The 16,013-nt window shown below is 39.7% G+C and overlaps 1 protein-coding gene and 1 long non-coding RNA gene across 3 annotated transcripts in view; both read left to right on the forward strand.

The window, feature by feature from the left end:
* The first annotated feature begins 1,113 nt into the window (after nucleotides 1–1,113).
* LOC128073803 (uncharacterized) lies at nucleotides 1,114–10,660 on the forward strand. Its single transcript, XR_008202890.1, has 5 exons — nucleotides 1,114–1,151; nucleotides 3,423–3,573; nucleotides 6,391–6,544; nucleotides 7,671–7,936; nucleotides 8,356–10,660. It is a non-coding gene; the product is annotated as an uncharacterized LOC128073803 (long non-coding RNA).
* A 4,265-nt stretch (nucleotides 10,661–14,925) lies between these two features.
* Nucleotides 14,926–16,013, forward strand: part of ZFC3H1 (zinc finger C3H1-type containing) — a 38,335-nt gene continuing 37,247 nt past the window's right edge. Inside the window, exon 1 of one of the 2 annotated variants that reach the window (XM_052668996.1) lies at nucleotides 14,926–15,623. In XM_052668996.1, coding sequence (XP_052524956.1) covers nucleotides 15,038–15,623 — 586 coding nt within the window. In that variant the 5' untranslated portion in view covers nucleotides 14,926–15,037. The remainder of the gene's footprint in view (nucleotides 15,624–16,013) is intronic. The other variant, XM_052668995.1, reaches the window with a different exon arrangement.

A 16,013-nucleotide genomic window follows, 5' to 3' on the forward strand; every position in this document is an offset into this window, starting at 1 on the left:
AAGAGTTTGCCCAGGGAAGCTGTGGATGTTCAATCCTTGGAGGCATTCAAGGCCAAGTTGGATGGGACCCTGTGCAGCCTGATCTGTTGGGTGCCAGCCCTGCCCACGGCACAGAGTTGCAACTGAATGATCTTTAATGTCCCTTCCAACCTAAGCCATTCTATGATTCTTATCTCCAAAATTGTCTTTTAACCTCCATTTGAGAAATGTATCTGAAATCCTGGGCTGAGTAGTTGTGAGATGCTATATGAGAACAGCACGCCTTTTGAAGGATAACTGATACACTGGTTAGATTCTCCTGCCATAACCCACATAACTGATTTTTTTTACCAACTCTACTTAGTCTGGGGGCTGAACAAGCAGCTGCCTGTGTAGCGGTAGTCAACTCCAATATGTTTTTTGAATGTGTTTATTCAAATAGCCCTTAGCTGCAATATTGATCTTTTGTTTTCCAGCTTGTAACAGAGACTGGATACTGGAATTTCTGGTGGAGGGACAGAGGCTCTTACAGGAATCATACAGCCCAGGCTTATACTGGCGAGCTTGTACAACCATGTGACCATGATGAATCACAACCCACACACTAATGCAAAGAGGAGGCATATTTGCGGAAGATCCTTCAGCTTCCTGCATTGCTCCCATACCTGAGCTAAGAAGCACTGGAGCCAGTTTGGAGAGACATGCCAGAATGCTGTTCTGGCTTAGCCACAAACCTCGCATCTTGGCTTAAAGCCACAGATGCTGCTGCTGTTGGAATTTACAAGAGGAAGAAAAGCAAAACAGCTCTAAATGCCTGGAATGAACAAAGTGCCTCCAATTATGAATTCTGTAGCAACCATAACAAGAATAATGTTGACTTTGACTCCTACTCCAGCTCACTTCTGTTACATGTGACTTTGTGTGCTATTTGAAACCAACATATTTTCCTGCACTTGCTTAATAAACATTAAATTTTAAAGACAGATTAGAAAGTGAAAAAGAAAGAAACTTGAAATTCTGTATTTGGAAACTGGAGGAAGCAGGCACGTTTTGGAAAGTAATGAATCTACAACTCTTTGTCCAAATACTGTATTTAAACTCCTGCTTTCTAAATGTTGCCCTTTGTTTTTTCTAGGTCTTGAAATTTAAAAAAAAATCATCACACTTCTAAGGTTGTTTTTTTTTTTTTTAATTTAATGTTCATCTAGTTATTGACAGTATTGTGAGTTTAGAATTTACATACTTAAAATGCCATCTTGAATCAATAACAACAGTGTTATATGCAATACGTACATTTCATATATATTTTTTCCTTATATTTAAATATACACTTCTGGCTTTTGTAGCTAAAAAGCTTGTTAATTTAAAAATGGCAAGTAACTACTGCTTGAAATTTCCTCCTACACTTTCATATACAAATACATACCTGAAATAAGAAAAATCTGAGAAATTTAAATCTAAAAACAGTATAGTGTCATTATAAGTAGCCTGGGTATTTGTACAGAGAGCTATAGGATGCAAAATACAACCAGCACAGAATCTAGAATTAAAAGTAATCATGGTGATTTAACAGGAGACAGGATTGTGAGATGAGCTAAGGCAACATGTTAAAGGGAAGTTAATAGCATGTTACTGTATATAGCATGTTAATTAAAATTAACTCTTTTGCATTCATTTTTATGAATGTATTAAAATTCAGTAGATTTGGTGTATTACAGCATAATGTTTCCAAAGTTTCATGAAATAACTGTTCTGCTCTTTGCTTTTCTGCCTCTTTTTTCTCTCTTTGTGGTGGTACTCTCCATTTCTCTTCTTTGCTTAAACATTGTTCCTGTCTGTGAGGGCTCTGTTTTTGTCAAGTTATTCTTTTTTTCTTAGGGATATAAATTTAGTAGAAAATGCTAATCTGACCATAAAATAATTGAAACTGGGTTTATTGTATTTAATTGACTACTTGAACCACCAGACTGCTTTATCTTCTAAGGGACATCTGTATTATATGAGTTTTCTTCTACATTCTGTTCTGAGTAAAGAACCAACAGAAAATTAGCTGAACAGAATGTTTTCATTTTAGTACAACAGCACTTCCCCAAATGAAAAAAAAAAAAAAAAAGAAAATGGTAAAATTCCTAAACACTTCTTCCAGATAAAGAAACCACACCAACAGGCTGTCAAGTCCAACTGTTTGGTGGACTTATGTATGTTTCATACTGGAGGCTAATACCAAAACACAGCACCTGTGTGACTAAGATATTTCAAGCAGTTGCTTATCATGCTGGTTCTTTCTTCTGAGATAAAACTGCACTCAACTGCACCACGAGCTTTAGTAGGGGTAACTGCCAGCAAAGTCAATAGGTGATAATGCTTCAATTGCCAGTTTTCCAGTCAGGGAACAACTTCATATCTTCTGCTCCTCTTCTCCAACATTATTTCAGTTGCTGCAAACAAGTGATTCTGCCTTTTCTATGCAAAAGATATCAGGATGCTTTTGTAACAAACCAGAGAAATTACATAAACTCTAGGATGAACCATTTGTGGCTTCAATGCTGTTTAAGGCAGTGAAGACGTGTTACACAACGTCCAGATCTGACCCAAAATCTCAAGGCAGATGCTGTTAACACCTTCAGGCTGATATATTTTCTTACTAACCACTGTTTTAAAAGCAAGCAGTGAAAATTGCTGTTTGATTAAAGAAGAGATTGGCTCTCAAACCCTGATTAAATGATTTTTTCTCTGTACTTTTTTGCTTCATGTTCGTTATTAAATTTCCTTTTTTTTTTTAATTGCTCCTAAGAAATTAATACAGAAAGTGGGTATTTCTTATTAGTGCCAACTATCTTCCAGAGTGATAAACCAGAAAAGCCCTGGGTTTTGGGTTACCCTTCCTTTGTTTACATATCTCCTTCAAACGAGAGGATGAATTATTCTGAGATATTCACTAGACAGACCAGCAATTGGCCAAAATCCAGCTTTTACTGGGCTGATGTACACACAGCAGAGAAGCACAGATGACTAAGGTGCTGTCCCTGCTAATTTGCTTCATCTGCCTAAGCCATTGCAATTTGGACTGATTTTAGATGCATGGATGAAAGTGGTACAGTTCATGTTTTCAGTGATGAGTAAGTTCGTTTCGGTTGAACTACGTGATGAATACTTATGTGTTACTGGTAGTTCTGACTGAAAAAGAAAAAGGTAGTGATCACTTCAAACATAATTGAATGTAGTCCCATTTATATTTCTTTCAGTTGATTAACCCAACAGATGTTACTGTTTATGTACAAAATTCAGTTCTGACTAGGGAAATACAGAAAAATAGCTTTCTAAACTCTTTTCTGCAGTTAAATATTCTTCTGTTAAATGTATAATCCATTACAAAAAACCTAGTGAAGCATGCAAAATGTCTCATAAATCAACTTCAAAGCAGCTTTATTTCACTGTTTCAGGTTATTAAAGCGTGGATTAGCAGAAAATCTAGTATCACAAGCAATCTGAATTTTAAGCTGAATGATTTATGATGTGAAGATAATACTGATATAACATTATGAATGTTGTACTGCATCTGAGAAGCAGGAGCATCAGTTATGAAGATACAGAGTAAGTACTGAGTTCCCTCTCTTTGAATTACATATTTTGCATTTCTGTAGTAGTTAAATCATAAGAGGTTAAAAGAGCTTCACTAACATTATGTTTCAGCAAAGTTAAAGGGAAGGGAATAACACTGGTGTGTTCATCCAGGCCATGTGACAAAGTCAATCAAGAACCACATAAAACCAGATATCCACTAGTTTTTTTCATACATAATGAAATGTTATATTAAATATTCTATTAGCATTTGTGAAAAAATGCTATGCACCCTAATCAGAGTGTCTGGATTCTTCAGTAAAATCTGTGATTGTGCTTCAATACTTAACCTCCATAACTAGCAAAGAAACTGCCAGGAAAATTCTCAAGGATTATCCACCTGAGTAGTGCACCTAGATTCAAATGCACAGCACTGTGAAGACTTCCACACACTTCAGATATTGTTGAAACACTTTGTTAAATTAGTCTCAAGTCACAGGAAAGCCTACATGTTAGTAGTAGCCTATTAAAAGTACTACGTACAACAGCGGTGTTCAATATGTTTTTAAGGTGGACTACTTCTCTTCCCTACAGTGCAGCACTGCTATAAGGATATATAAGGATATGATGCTATGAGAAAGATTAGAATAGAAATTCAAAACTATTTCTTAGATTTACAGTAGCTTGTAAGTTATGTACGTCTAACATACATCTGAATAATTATATGTTGCATTATACCTGGACAGTTGTTCAGAGTTTTCTGTTAAACCAGATGAACATTATGTGCCGCACAGATTTAGCTCTATTTTGCAGATAGATGAAGTCATAAGTTCCCTGAGGCAACAGGCTGGATTGCAAGAAATATAATCTACATTTTAATAATGAACAGGAAATATTTTACATACGAGAATACAGTAGTTTCAATTTTGTCAGTGCAGAATTTTAGTCTACTCAGGACAAATACCTGGATAACTAACTTAAAACAATCCTAGATCTGAAAACATTTTCACTACAGAAATTGGATAATTATTTAAGGGAAGTTGTGATTTTCTGTAAAAAAAAAATAAAAAAAAAAGAGTACAGAGTAAAGAACAGAAGTTTTACATAAGAGATGTGGCTGTAACGATGTGCACTCAAAAGTTAAGCAGAAACATCCCTTACCTTTCAAGACTTCTGCTCAGTCCAGATTCAATAGAACTGCTGTAGAACAAGTGTTGAAAAAGCAAGAACTGAAGTTTCTATGAGAAAGAATTGCAGATTCCCAACACTTTCTACAACTGAAGTCTTATCAGAAGGTATGTTCAACTGTGTATTCTTCTTTGCTATGATAATTTAGCCACATTCTTTCAGCCACAAACAGCAGCGATGCCACAGCAACACACCTTGCCACGAAGCAGGTAAGAAGTGGAGAAATCAAGTGGCTAACTGATGAGGTGGAGCCCAACTCACAGCTCTCCCACCAAGACAGTGTCAAGTAAATGGTTTCTTTTCTTGTTCTTCTGAATTCAGAGATCCACCCAGTGTTATAAATTGGTATTGAAGTTGCAGTGCCCTGTCACTGTGCCAAACACTTAAGGTGCCATTGTTTTTATCTCAGAAAAGGTTGTGGTTATGACTTGCTGCACTAACTGCCCACAATAAGTACATTGTTAGTTTGTGAAAGGAGTTTGCATATACTCTCTAGCATTGTCGTAACAATTTCCACGCTTTTCCATGTGGATCTGAGATACTTCAGTTTTTGGAAGTTTGGGACATTACCATAACAAGTGATTAGCTCATGGCTTCCAAGTTTTTCCCCACTTGTCATTTTTTTTTTTAATGACATAGGCACTGGATAATATGTATGCCAGAAGGAAAATGAATTGAATTCAAACAAGACCTTATCAGAATAAATCTAAAGTCAATAAAAAGTGAATATAGTTAACATCCTTGGTTATTTTAGTAGATCATGTTTTCTTTACATATATTTTGCATTCTTCTGTCTTGAGATTTCAGTCAGCCTGCTTTAATGTTACTTTCTTGAGCTCCCCACTTGTGAGTCCATTAACCTATCTGGAATTTGATTTATTGATATATTGAATTTCTCTTATGTCAGCTACTGATTTAGTTTTAAGCCGGAACTGACCCAGTCTTTGTGAACAAAGTACTTGTGTTAAAAAATAAATCACTTTTTTTTTTTTCCCTAAAAATTCAAACACAAAAGATGTTTGTCAAAGGCTTTAGATTTCTTGTGGTTTAAGAATTTGCATTACAGAGTCAGTAGTATCACACAGATGAACTTTTAAATAAGTGCTTGCATCCGAGATCCTGAGTGCAACTAGTAACGAAAAGTTTTCTATACAACTAAAAGCCACTGGTTATGATGGTCGATGGTTAGTATCTTAGACACTTATGATGTACAAAATTAAAGTTCAGCCTATAGAAGCCACTCTCTTCCTTAATTAAAGCAAAAAGATTTCTTTTTTGTGCACTCCCTCTGCAGTCAGCTAACACTGAACTGAAACAACTGGTAAAGACATTTTTCTTTGCCCATTAACTATGAGAGAAGACCCTTGGTGACAATTTTATACTGCTAAATAAATAAACAGGGCCTTGAAGCAGCTCAGGCACTTGACCTCTCCATAATCCACACGTTATTTAATTGCAGGTTTGTTCTCCAGCTGCATTTGGACTGCTCCAAACAGCTGTTTCTAGGAGATCCCCCAGAGACTGGGTTAGTCCTAAGCACAAGGGTCACCCCTTGAGGCCAGGGTCTGGACCCACACCCCCCTGTTTAGCAATACAAAGTCAAATATTAGCCTTTATTTTAAGCCTTTGTGAAGATCGCCCCTGTCTTGTGTTTTCTTGCAGTTTTAAAGATGCATTCTGCCAAGTGAAGGTTCCTGAGCTTTCCTGGAGACAGCACAAACAACAGGTGTTGAGAGCTAGACAAAGCATTCGAAATTCTTTCATTTTCTGGCATTTTCATCATTCAGAATAAGCTGAAGAATAACAGTGAAGTGCTGTAAGTAAAGCTGAAAACATTGTCCTGGCACTAAGGGTCATGTCAGAAATGCAATCCCAACACTTTTTACAGCTACAGACTGAAAAACATAATACATAATCTATTTTGTATTATAACTTTTGTAACTAATTTATTTTTGCAAATTTGGCATCTTTAATGTGTTTAATAGTATAAATGTTGATATGTTTAATAGTATGAATTACTGAGTGTAAGTATTCAGGCAGGCTGGTGGACCAGGTCTAATGGGATGCATTTTTCAGCTGTTAGGAAAAGACATTTAAAGAAAAAACAAACAAACAAACCAAAACAACAACAACAAATAAAACAGATGCTGCTGCTTTTTATTATTATTATTATTATTATTATTATTATTATTATTATTATTATTATTATTATTGGGGAAAAAAACCCACCCAGATATTCTGATCCTTCATTATCTCTTAATTCTTGCTATTTCTCACCTTGTCAAATCCTTCCTTTTAAAATGGAAAACCCAGCATATTTACAGATTATGATTACGTGAGAACAAATATTACTCCAGTTTTCAGCCAGCATTTCTCATTTGCTGTTCTACCCTTAACCCCACAGCACTGTGATGTGCCTCCTGCAATGGAGATGCACATGAATGTTGTACTGTGCCAGAACAAGATACTAGGGCTTGTTTAGCTTGCAGAAGAGAAGGCTCTGGGAAGACTTCATTGCAGCCTTGCAATACTTGAAGGAGAGGGACTGACTTTTTATGTGGTCTGACAAGGGGGGAGGGGGTGAGGCTGCTGGCTTTAAACTGAAAGAGGGAGATGTAGGTTAGATGTCAGGAGGAGATTCTTCACTCAGGGTGTGGTGAGGCACTGGCACAGGTTGCCCAGAGAAGCTATGGATGCCACATCCCTGGAGATGTGTGAGATCAGGTTGGATGGGGCTCTGGACAGCCTCATCTGCTGAGTGGCAACTTTACTCATGGTGGGGGTTTGGAACTGGGTGATCTTTAAGGTTCCTTCCAGCTTAAGCCACTGTATGAATCTATGTTCTCAGAGATGTTTCACTACATAATGCAGTCATAATCCTTTTTGTGGGTGAGAGGCCTCATCTCCATCTGCTTTTCTTTCAAAACTGCCTTATTTTACAGGAACTGGACCCAGAAGATGAAAATGATGGCTGGCTTGGGCAGAGATACCAGTCACACCTCAGTTCCTTGTGTCAGTCTCAGGGCAGTGGCTGTATTGCACCTGACGTTCCCTTCTCCTCTCTTGCTGGTGTGACCCAGGTGGTGGCTCATGCAGCAGTACAGAAAGGTGGTTTTCAAACAGTCCAAACCAAAGTTGCTGCACACCCAAAACAATGCACATCCCTTTGTGAATTTCTAAGTGGATTTTATAGAGATAACCAAGTGCTGTAAGTACAGATACAGTCTTGTAATCATAAACACGTTCTTCTGATGGGTAGAGGCCATGTAGAGTCAATGCAGACACGCAGATACTGCTACTGTCACCAAGGAACTATTGGTTTGATTCTTTGATTCATTGATCCTTCACACTACACAGTGACTGAGGGACTCAGTTCATAAGCACACTGTTCAGGTGGTCTGTTAAGCCTCAGAAATCTAACAGCAATTACATTCAGGAGCTGTTGAAAGGAAGAGTTTTGATTTAAATAAACTGCCCCAAATTTGTGAAGTAGCTGTCCCTAAATGGCCAGATCTCTACCATGGTGTCAAGGCACCTAAGCCACTGCATCTACCCAAGCAACAGATGATTGATGATGTTATGATGAATTATTAGAAAGTTCTAATGAATTGTTTGTGATCTTGACAGTAAAAGAAGCCCTTCTAGAACCTGGCTGTGAACTGTGTCACTCTTGTGAGCCCAAACTTGAGTCTACACTGAGGTGACACACAGACAACTGAAAATCAACAGAAAGGAACCCAGAGACACTGTCCTCTGAAAGTTGAAAGTCACTGCATCACCGTGTGAACTATAAAGATACCCTTGAGTTGGCTTATAATTAGAAGAATGACGTAGATGTTGCAAAATGTTGGGTGTGTTTCAGTGTTCCTCATCACTCTAATGAAGTTGTCACCATGTGTCCTATAGCATGTAATTTGTTATAATATATAAAAGATCAGTTTGCAATCCCCACAGGGCAGCAATTGCTTGTCCAAGATTATCTGATGACAGTAAGCGGAACTGATCCAAGTCAATCCAATACATGTAAGCGTGAAGATCCAACTCTGCCCTCCACCTGGGACTGCATGCTCCTCAGAACAGCTGCTACTTGAAAGCAAATGCAACATACAATATGGGGCATGGTAATCATACCCAAACTGTGAATTTTTAGAACAATATTATTTGACCACTTATTGAACTGATTTCAACTCATCTTATATACCTACTCCCTTAAAAGCCTATGCTATTCAAGGTATATTTGCATACCCATGGCTCTGACAAGACTCATTTGGATCATGTTATATAATAACCTCAGCTATTCAACATTTTTTTCTCTTCCTTCTGAATATTATCAGAAAATGTGAGCTATCTCAGAACATGAAAATTGTTGGGCTGTGATGCTTCCCATGCATGAGGTGGCAAAAACCATTAAAAGAATATTAATTTACCAGCTATTATTTAAAGCAAATTGTCAATTACACTGTGGATCCTTTTTACCACATAAGGAATGAAATGTCTGATACTGTGTGGTCAAAACAGGCTAAAACTTGGCATTATGCTGGCTCATTGGGTGAAACATGCACTGTTTTACCTATATGCCAGGCAATTTTGAAACCACCTAGGATTTGAGCATACACACTAAAAAAGAAGCAGCCAAAGCAGAGAAATCCAATAATTGGAGGTTGTGGAACTGCTCTGTAAACATTTAAAAAGTTAGGGTTTCTAGGTTAAAAAAAAAAAAAGTACAGTATTTTATTCTTATTATCATTGTTGGTTGTACTGTATTTGCAGTATTAATAAATGTAGAGTTATTGCTGTAACCATACTAATCCCAGCCTTGCAAATGGGATTCATGTAGTAAACAGAGGTGGAAAGAGAGGTGAAATCCAAAAGTTGATGCTGCTGGACACCTAATTCTACAGGCAAGGACAGACAGTTAGACAGCATAGTCTTCATTAGAAGAGCCATGATACCTGTGTCTTGTCTGTAGGACGCTAAAAGTCTCTCAGAATAGTAAAAGAATAAAATCTCAAAGAGGGAAAGGTGGCAGCAGGCTCCCTGCACCTAAAAGTTTGACAAGGGCACAGCAGTGTCACAGGACAAGCAAGATGAACAGGGATATGTTGAGACCACAGGGCTGCAGACTCCTCCGAATCATGAGGAACACAATGGCACAGCTGCTGTGACAAAGTCTCCTCCTGCACAGATGCCACTCTGCCATATCAGTCCCTTTACAAAGCTGATTATATCTGCTGTAAATGTTTATACTTTTAAGTTTGTACTGATAGAGAACTGAACCTCTGTCACTCTGTGCTGCCTCCCATAGCTGTAGAAATAACCCACTTCTGCCTGACCTAAATCTGCAAAATAGGCCGTGTTTATTCTGTGACACCAGGGATAGAGTGACTTAGTTGAAAAGCATCTTGTTATAATACAGGAAAAGTGGGGTGATACATTCTGCAGTTTTTGCACTTGAAAATTACTACTTATATAATATATGGAAGTTATATAAAGTGAAAAGGCAAGTCCTTTATTCCCAAGTTAAAGATATGCATTCTCAGTCACCCAGAAATACAGTTCTGAAGGGCAAGTAAAGAAGAAAACTTTCTTTCCCAGTCAGAAGGAAGAGCTACTTATCCACTCCGTTGCCATGACCAGTACAAACAAACGGATGTCTTATAACTCACCATTCCCTCCATCCAAGTAAAAAACTTATAGATTAAGCTCCTGTTACCGTTGTAACAGCTAACTTATGATTTGTGTCTGAGACCAGTTTTGTCATCCTTTGCTCTGAACATATGCTGTAGGAAATACGACTTTAAAAATGTTCATATTGAGAAATGCTAGGAACTGATAAAAAATGCAGAACACCTCAGTGTATTGCTTCTCACTATTTCCATTGTGCTTTTAACAAAGATACTGGATATTTATATAATGAAAATGTTGCAGCACAGTCTTGCCTGCCTCATAAAAAGAAAAGTCTTGTATGAGACTTTGTGTGCGGTTTAGTTTTTTCACTTCTTTCTTGATCCAAAATTTTGCATGCAGTCCATGGCAGTATTCACAGTTGATAGAAAAGCTACACTTGATTTTGTTATTTAAAAACATGCTGATTTGCATGGTTAGTTGCAGATTATCTCCTTGAAATATTTTGGAAGCATTCAAAAAAAAAGACCACAGACATAAGATATGTCATCTAGAGCTAATATGACATTGACTGTAGCATCCATGTGCCATAAATAACATTTCTCTTAATTCTTTATCTGAAGAGGAATCCAACTCCAAGATACTTAAAAATAAAAAAATACATGTGTATGTTAACACGGCAAATGAACAAAAACACTACAGGATACTCTAGCTCTGTATTTAGATCAACCATGATTACACATGCATATAATCTGAAGAATTAAGGAATGCTATTCACCCCTGTGCAGGGCAAAAAATTCTTTACGCGTTCACTAAGGTCTTCAGTGTTAACTCAGACATAATAAGTTCAAGTACAATACAAACTCAACTGAAGTTGTCTTTGCCTTAAAGATGGCATGAGTTCTACAGTTCAGTTTCTCACCTGCTTGCTTCTCAGCATGTCATTCATTTCTTTGAGTCCTTTCAGAGAGGCTTATTTAGAGTCTCAAATGCCAATGAGTTCCTCAGTTGTTGACCTCATGATAAAGGAATGGGCATTATGCTCTCTAGAGGCAATTGGAATTCTTTTTAAAACATATCACTGGAAGAAGTTAACTGCTACTTGAGTACATGTGTTCCATTTAAAGTTATCTACAGTAACTATTCTCTATTCCTAATAATAAAGCCTCTCTCAAAAGAAAAAAATCTTGTGTACGCTTAGTGAAAGACTGAACTTGCAACTCCTCCACCAGACACTGTAATTACCTCTTCTGACAACCTTGACATTTTCACATTTTAAAGAAGTCTTCATTAGCAACTGCCAGGCAGTGAATAATTTAACAGTCCCCCAAAATTGATTTCCTGTCTCCAAGCGAGTACCCATGTGGCTGATTCATTTTTAATATCAACTCAGCAAAACAGGTAAAGATTATAGTCTACTCTCTGATTTAAAAAGCTTTTATAGTCTTCTGTAAATTATCTCATTTTTATGCAAAAATAAACAAACTGAAAACACACAATACAGAAGTATGCTAGGAACACAACTACGTAGCAATGTGAAATTGAATATGAATATGCACTTATTAGTAACATGTGAATAATCTGCATATAGTTATGTGTCCTGCTGCAATGGGCTGACCCTGGCCAACAGCTATGTACCCCACACAGCTGCTCACTCACCTCCCCACCACCAGTGGGAGAAGGGTTTATAGGAAGAACAAAAGCAAGAAAAGTCATGAGATAAACAGCTTACAAAAACAAGCAACACAAGAGGAAGTCACATGCCATCTTGCACAAGCAGATTCATGTCCAGCCTGTGTTCAAGCAATGGTCAGCTTGGAAGACAAAAAGCAAACTACTCTTCTGCTTCCTCTGCTGTACTAGCACTGTGGTACTAGAAGAGATGTAACATCCTTTATTTTTGGAAATGTTGCCCAATCCTTAAATCTCGGATTGTGCTTCCAAAAGACAAGATTCCACTCTGCTTGTAAGAATTTCATTTAATATGGTAAATGTTGCCTTTTTTTTTTTTTTACCTGAAACTTTGAAAAATACGTATTTTTAACATTTTGTGGACCAGAAATGAGGCATATCTAACTTGAAGCTACAACATCACTGGAGATCACTAATTCTAATATTTTTTTTATTTATTTATTTTGCTTTGGGCAGGTAATTTGAGATACCTACCACAAGAAAACAATCATATGGTAATGCTTTATGTCGGGGATATTTAAAACTTCACTAGAAATAACAGTAGTAGGATTAGTATTGCTGCACTAATAGTCATTGTTCAAGTTTGTAAAATACGCAAATGAGTCTTATCTGCATTAAAGCTATTTAATTTATTATTTATGTGATCTTTGCTGCTTATGTTTAAATACAAAACTTATTACCAGCTATACAAGCTGAGTCTCGGGAAGAGATCTGGATGATATATTTTAATTCAATCAGCCTTAGCTGCTTGTATACACAGATGTTAGAAATTTGTTTTCATAAACATACTATTTCCCCAATGCTTTTTTGCCCATGTCTAAAGGTGCAGAAAATACGCAGGAGATATGACAAAGGAAAAGTCAAATTCCATGTTCTATATTAAGACGTATGCTTTCTGATATTTTAAATTGTTCCATTTGACTTTATTGAAAATATATTCAGTATTTAAAACAAAAATGGTGCTCCAGCAGCTATAATAGATATCCTTCGAGTGTATGAAGTCAAATACATCAAAGAGAACATTTATTTATTTTGGGTTTCATCTTACATTTACAAACTGTAATAAAACCTCACAGGATTTCTCCATCTATTACCTATGGAATGTGGAAAGATTCTTAATGTTTTATTTTAGAAAGGCAGTTTTCAAATGTTTGTGTGCATTTGTATAAATATGTAGTTATGTAGACATATCAGATCAACACATTCTTTTTCCTTATGCCATTTTATTCCTTTTATAGTAGAGAACACTATCAATTAATCAGTTTATTACTAGTGATGAATACAGTGGAAGAATCATCTTCTTCCTGGAAATTCAGAAATAAAATTGCTTGCCTGATAATCCTATAATGGAGGAAAAGGGATCCTCCAGTTACAGTATCATGTAACTGAAATAAAATATCATACTACATAATACAGTGTGATCATATAATACCAAATGACATTAAAAAACACTAGAAGATTTTCAGGAATCTCCTTTTTCAGATAGTCAAATACCTCAGGTAGAAATTCACAATGCAGATCACATACTGGCACTGAATAAATTCAGCTCACTTGTTAGATGAGTTCTGGGCAAACAAACAGCAGCATTGAATGGAGTGGGAACACCACATGGGGTTAACTTCCCATTGAGGTCCTACTTCTCTGCCAATTCCTTACAGTTTTGTAAGCACTTCCCTTTCCCTCTGCAAAATGCTGTAACTGGTATCTACTGCTGTGTGAAAACTCTTAGAAACAGAGTTAGTTGTCTGTATACAAAGAAAACGGAAACCATATACATGCAAAGCTCTGGGATGCCCAAATAAACAAACAGTTCTTGGGAGGGAAATTTCTGCCCTTTGCAACACTAGAGGTGGTGATATTGAAACATTTGTAACCGAAGCAGATGGGATATCAGGCACAGACAGATGAAGCTAACAATGTTTTATAAGCCCTGCTTGGCTTCCAGCAGCTGCTTCAGAAAGCTCTCAGTAGGTCTTGTGCTCATCTACCAGTCTTTTAGAGACCTGTTGAGCACAGGTTATCTAAAACTCGCCTATTAAGCATGATTTCTAGGGGTTATATCCACCTGAATAAAATCGACACGAAACACGTATCACTGAGTTATGACGGGTGATTGCCAGAAAGAAAAAAAAAATTCATAATTCTTCTTTGAAACTATTTTAATAGATCCAGCACTGCTTCAGATGGGAGGCATTAGAGAGATTTAGGACGTGATATACAGATTCCATTACTCTGAATTTGTAATAAGCCACATCACTGAAAGAGCACCTGCTCATAGTCATGCATTTGTCCCCTCGGGTCAAAAGAAGAGGATGGGTGCTCAGAGGGCCTTGAGCACATCGCTTTGGGCTTTGCAGCACATAGGTATCATCCATTCATCATGTCGTATCATAGAGAAAGAAAGAGAAAAAAAATAAGGAGATTTGATAATTTTATTTTTCATGGCACTTATAGCACATTATTAACTGAAAAAAAAAAATCACTATTCACTCTTGAGGAAAAGAAAAACGCTGAAAGGCGTCAGTCTTCTCCAAGATTCAGAAACGTACACGCAATCACCACACGGGCCACGCAGCCGCTCACAACTACTCCACCGCCCTCCTTTTCCAGGCAGCGCGCTTCCCCTCAACAAGATGGCGGCCTCCTCCACCGACATGGCGGTTCGAGTTTCTATTGGCGCCTGCACTCCCACCGGCCTGCTATTGGCTGAGTCACAGGTTTTCCCCGCCCCTCTCGGCCCCGTCCCTAGCTGGGAACTACATTACCCAGAGCGCCCCGCGCTTGGGGAGTCGTTTCCAGCCCTCGCGTTCTTTTCGTAGTTGCGTAACGGGGCAGCGGGGACAGGGCGTGGTCTCGCGAGAAGTCCGCACAGGTCGGGGCTGCGCAGGGTGGGCGGCTGGGGAGGGGGCGAGGCGTGGAGCTGCCGTGCGCAGGAAGCGAAACCGGCCGCGCGGCTCTCGCTGTGCTTCGCTTCACCGTTGGCTCGGACTCCATGGCGGCCGCGGAGGCCGCGCCCGCGGAGGCAGCGCTGGATTCTAGCGGGCTTTCCCCTAAGGAAGAGGGAGAGCTGGAAGACGGCGAGATCAGTGACGATGACAACAACGGCTCCGGGCCGTGCGGCGGCGGCGGCTCCGAGCCCGGCGGCGGCCTGGTGGGCAACAGGCCCTACTCGAGGCGCAGGCCGCCTCCTGGCCTCCGCGGCGGCATCTCTCTCTCGTCCTCTCGGCGCTTCCCGCGGTCGCGGCACCAGCCCCCGCCCGAGATGGGCCACCTGCACGGCCACGGCGGTTACCGGCCCAAGGACTCATTCCGCTCCCATCCGCCGCCTCTGCCCGCGCCGCGGATGCCGTCGGGCCCGCACTCGGAGACTGGTCCCCGGCTCTCCTTCTGGGAGCGCAGTCACAACGCCCTGGACCGATTCCGCTTCCGAGGCCGGCCCTACCGAGGCGGATGGCGCTGGGGTAGGAGTCGGGGCGGCGGCGAGAGGGGCGGCAATCCGCCGGGAAGGCCGCCCGGAGGGGGAAGCTGCGCTGGCTTCAGCGGCAGCCAGGGCTGGAGAGAGCCCTCGCCTCGGAAATGTATCCTTCCTTCTGCCGGGGGGCGGTGGCCCAAGCTGCCGGGTGGGCCCGCTGTGTCGGCGCTGCGCTACGTGGCCCGGGGCGCGGGGAGGGACGCGGCTCCTTTGGCTGCGGCTCCTTTGGCTCTGCCTCCCGCCGCCAGGGGCTCCGGGCAGCCGGGTTCCCGCTGGGACGGCGCTGCAGCCTGCTCGGCCCGATCAGGGATAGAAAAAACCATAGCCTGAAACAAAGCCCTGCTCTGTTGGATTCGAGGTGCTGCTGTGCTAGCCCGAAGTGAGCCTTAGGATGTGGTGTCAGTGAGACAATGTATGATTGAAGTGTCCTAGTTATAAAACTGAAGTGCTGTGCTTGTTAATTTCCCTTATTGGGCAATGAAGGATCTGCCCTTCT

This window comes from Tympanuchus pallidicinctus, unplaced genomic scaffold (genome assembly GCF_026119805.1).
Source record: "Tympanuchus pallidicinctus isolate F22 unplaced genomic scaffold, pur_lepc_1.0 scaffold8, whole genome shotgun sequence".
Classification (NCBI taxonomy): domain Eukaryota; kingdom Metazoa; phylum Chordata; class Aves; order Galliformes; family Phasianidae; genus Tympanuchus; species Tympanuchus pallidicinctus.